The 4,307-nt window shown below is 32.8% G+C and overlaps 1 protein-coding gene across 1 annotated transcript in view; it reads right to left on the bottom strand.

Moving 5' to 3' along the window:
* LOC106458315 (latrophilin Cirl-like) overlaps window positions 1–3,688 on the bottom strand; it is a 134,764-nt gene extending 131,076 nt beyond the window's left edge. Inside the window, exon 1 of the mRNA XM_022384495.1 lies at window positions 3,325–3,688. Coding sequence (XP_022240203.1) covers window positions 3,325–3,345 — 21 coding nt within the window. The 5' untranslated portion in view covers window positions 3,346–3,688. The remainder of the gene's footprint in view (window positions 1–3,324) is intronic.
* Window positions 3,689–4,307: the final 619 nt, after the last annotated feature.

Here is a 4,307-nt window from a genome sequence, read left to right as displayed (position 1 = left end):
TATATATATATATATATATATATATATATAGACACACAATAAATTTATTTATGTTTGTCTAAATTGTGGGATTAATCAAGTTTTTACGCGCCATTTAAGAATTCTAAAAACTATGAGTGAAAGCTCCGACATTTCCCTTCGCCCAACACCAGGGCTCTTCAGGTCGGTTGAGATAAAATATACAATATCATCATTTTTCATGGACAACAACAGTTTTGGTGTGAATCAGGTTAAGCAGGTGAATTTCAATTATTTGTTTCAGTTCTTTACAAATCAGATTTTTAAGGTAGGAATTAATAACACATTATTTATTTTTTAGTTAATTTTAGCACTAATTATAATTATTTTATTTATTTATTAGGTATATTTTGCCAGGAAGTAAGATCAAACGTATATATAATTTGTTTTTCTTATCGACCCTCAACTGATGAGGAAGTACATAGACTTCCATTGGTTAGAAACGAAAAACACTTCATCACTTTTGGCCACTGGCATCAGAATCGATTTTATTTACGAGCTCACTCACACAAACATTTGTGCTCGATGTGCTGACGCATAATCTGTTCATCTGTAGCGCGTGTTGTATCAGCTAAGAGTGCCAAGATGACCATATAACGCAGGAGCTGAGTGAAAAGATGCAGAGAGAAACACGCAAACTGAGGGGTGAAAGGAAAACAAATAGTCAAGGAGCTTAAGATGAAAGCATCATATAGAGAGAGCTTTGATAGAAATAATCCAAACATGTGATAGCCTCGAAATCTAACGCAAATTGTATAAAGACTTACAACTGAGCTGAGTAAAATATATCATATATATACACACACACACATATATATTTACACATAAAGATAACTAAACACATGCACATATGCATCTTCTATGGTAAAATTAAATTATATATATCTAATGAAAAATATGAGATATTCATTGAAAAATAGAGAAAAACGTAAGTAAATATTTTTTAACAAAATTTTTAAATACGAAAATCATTTCTGAACAGTAGCTTTATGTACACACGTATTTAGCAATGCTTAAACATTTGGCTGTTTGGTGAGATTAATAATTAACTCAAGGTTTCTTTATACACCTACACCTATGTTCATAAATTTCTAGAATAAATTATTTAAAATATATAATATTAAAAGTAACGTTATTTCATTGTGCTGAACCAACTGGTAACTAGGGCTTGCTCGTCAAATAAACACCCGAATATCTGAACAAAATCATTAATCCCACAGTAAGTTCTAGTGAAGCAAGTTTTTAACTATTCAAACTATTTGGCTACAACGTTATGACATAGAAATATCTTCACAAATGAGAATGCTAAATATTAAATTTGTTAATCTTTCTGCACGCTTTAATTTTGTTATGATATTCACCATGAAAGCAGGTCAAATATCCCTCAGTCAGACTCCTTATATTAGCATAACATTTCCCTATAATAATGTCAGTCCTCCTATAAGTTTCTGTTTCCATTTATGTACACATGAAATATCAATGTTTGTAATAATGTAGTTCTGTTGAGGTTGTTATTGAACCGCATTATATCCTCTTGGTAAATATAACCGGTCCTGCTTATTGTTAAGATTCAGTTCTATAGGCTGTCAAAGGCTGAAACAAAATGTCTTATTTTTCAATTTAATTTAGCTTTAGAAATGGATAATAAGTTATATGCGAGATCAAACTATTAGAAAATAATATTATAATAATGGATTAAACTGTTGGAAAATAATATCCTAATAATAGATTAAACAGTTGGAAAATAATATCCTAATAATAGATCAAACTGTTGGAAAATAATATCCTAATAATAGACCAAACTGTTGGAAAATAATATCCTAATAATAGATCAAACTGTTGGAAAATAATATCCTAATAATATATCAAATTGACTATTTGAAGAAATACCTCAACATTCCCAACAATTGTAACCAAAATAGGAATCTATACAATATTTTACAGAACGTTTTTATAGACACACTTAGTACTGAAGTGATTGGCGTGTCTCTACGAATTTTCAGATAGTTTACTGTTGAAATAATAATTATCAACTCGGAGATAATTCAAACAGACTTTTGATGAACTAAACTACTTCATCCTGCCAGCGTATCTTGATTTGGTTCGATTACACTAATCTGCCTATAGAAGCATGATCTTATATATAAGTCATGTTGTTTACTACTTCAGCTACTAGTTCTGACTACTTTCAAAACTACTTAACGTGGTGAGAGAGTAAGTTAGTTTTCGTCAGTTCGTAGGTTCTTTCCCACTATGATCAAATGTATGTTTTTCTCCGCGCCAAAGATCAAGTGGATGTAAAAATATCTACAACTATGAACCATAGAAAGTGGGGAAAGAAAAGCTCTTTCGGAATCAGAATCCTGAATTTTCTTTAAGAGTCCTAGGGAAGTCAACATGAACTACTGATTCGAGCAACCCTCGAAAAAGCATTACGCCCCAGTGACGAATGAAGTGCGGTGTTTTCTCAGTCGTCGTGCATGCATGCCCCTCTTTCTAAGGTCGAGTGTGCAAGTTTTATTTTATTTTTTCTTCTTTTATCTACTGTTACTCCTATGAGAGTGGAATGTCTGGTGATTATCCATGCCAAACTAGCCTTATCAAGCTGAGAAAAAAAGAGCGCGTATATAGTAAGGGTTCGCGTTGGATTCAAAAATTCTCAATAAACAACATCAGTAGACGGTCGGGTTTACACCACATTGATCAATGACTATTCTTGAAGTTTTTCTTCTATCTGTTTATTAGTAATTCATACTAACCCCCAGAAAACGTCTGAACTATATTCAGTTTTCTTAGCTTATTCAACACTAAACGTAAAAAACAACAACACTTATTATTTTATGTTTTAAGAAACTAAGGCATGTCAAAAATTAGAAGTAAAACATTAACATAGAAATGTGATTGTAACTTTTTCATGTTCAACGACTATAAGTCATTGTTCCACATAACTAGAGTCCTTTCTATTGTAATATCTTGTTTCTGACTTTTGACAGAACGACTAAAATTTAGTTTTAATGTTTTCATATACGAAGGTGACACGCGTGTAAATTGTGCTAATATTTTTCTCATAGTGATGGAGGGTTTCAGCAAAGCAGTGGTGCATACAGGGTGTGTGTTTGGTTGGAAGAACTTAAGAATAAATTAGTAACTTCCAAAAGTCATGTTCTTGTCATTATAAAGTCACTTAACTTTTTCTTTTGTAAGACGTTGAATTTACTTTCTAACTAAGCTCAATAAAATCTCATACTTGTGTAAGCTCGACTGGAACAACTAGTTGAAGTAGAAAAAAAATAGCATTTTTCTTACCTGCAAGTAGTAGAAAAGCATGAAAAATGGTCTTTGAAAGTTCCACAGCTCACCTCGCTTACAGTTATTTTGATAAGTTTCGACAAAGTTATAAACAGACTGTAATATTGATGATGTTCTCAAGATTTATTTCGCTGGTTTTCTTCTCGCTGACAAGTTAAATTGCACGTTATGCATAGAACAAATTTTCTGTAATCGAACCTATGGTGCAAGAAGTTTTCACTCCAAACATTATATTTAGGCTATTCTTTCGCCTTGACTAAGAGAAGATCATTTGGCTACGTTAATGTTAACGCACACTGAAGGTATAAAGGATCTGAGTTTCTTAGTTTTCCTGGCTATGGCATTTCTTTAGCTGGCTAGTTTCAAGAAATAACACCTACACAGATAACAACGTAAACTTATAATTTGGCTAAAATACTACGTGAAAATACTCCAAAAAAGTAAACGCAAAAAGTAGCTATTCTGACACGGATGACTGCGGCCTCTAATTCATGTTTTACGTTCCTAACTAGCACACACACACACACACACAAAATGTTCGTGTTCAGCTCTCCAAGGCAAGCAATTCTCAGCACGAGAAAAGCTGGAACTCGTCAATGTACAGCAGGCGTGTCAACTCACGACGATAGGTAGCTGTGCTGTTTCAGTAGAAACGCAACACTGAGCTTTGATGATAACGCCGTGCTTTTGTTAGTTACCTTAACCCTTGTCCACCAGGCTGAGAGAGGGAGACGAGTTTTCCTATAGCTTTGGAAAGAAACAAGAATAACGTACACAACGTCGGGTTTCACACAGTACATGTAAAATATATCAGGAGAAAGCCTTTCTATTTTTTGTTGTAATATCTTTTGAAGAATAGTTTTGAATACAAAATACATTGTAATATATCCGAAATTTAGATTTTTAACACCACAGTAGTGTAGGAAAACCTTGAGACAAAATAAATTCGTGAGGCATGGATATTTTAATATTCTTATCAA

This window comes from Limulus polyphemus, unplaced genomic scaffold (genome assembly GCF_000517525.1).
Source record: "Limulus polyphemus unplaced genomic scaffold, Limulus_polyphemus-2.1.2 Scaffold443, whole genome shotgun sequence".
Taxonomy (NCBI): Eukaryota; Metazoa; Arthropoda; class Merostomata; order Xiphosura; family Limulidae; genus Limulus; species Limulus polyphemus.
This window is presented reverse-complemented; position numbering and strand designations above follow the sequence as displayed.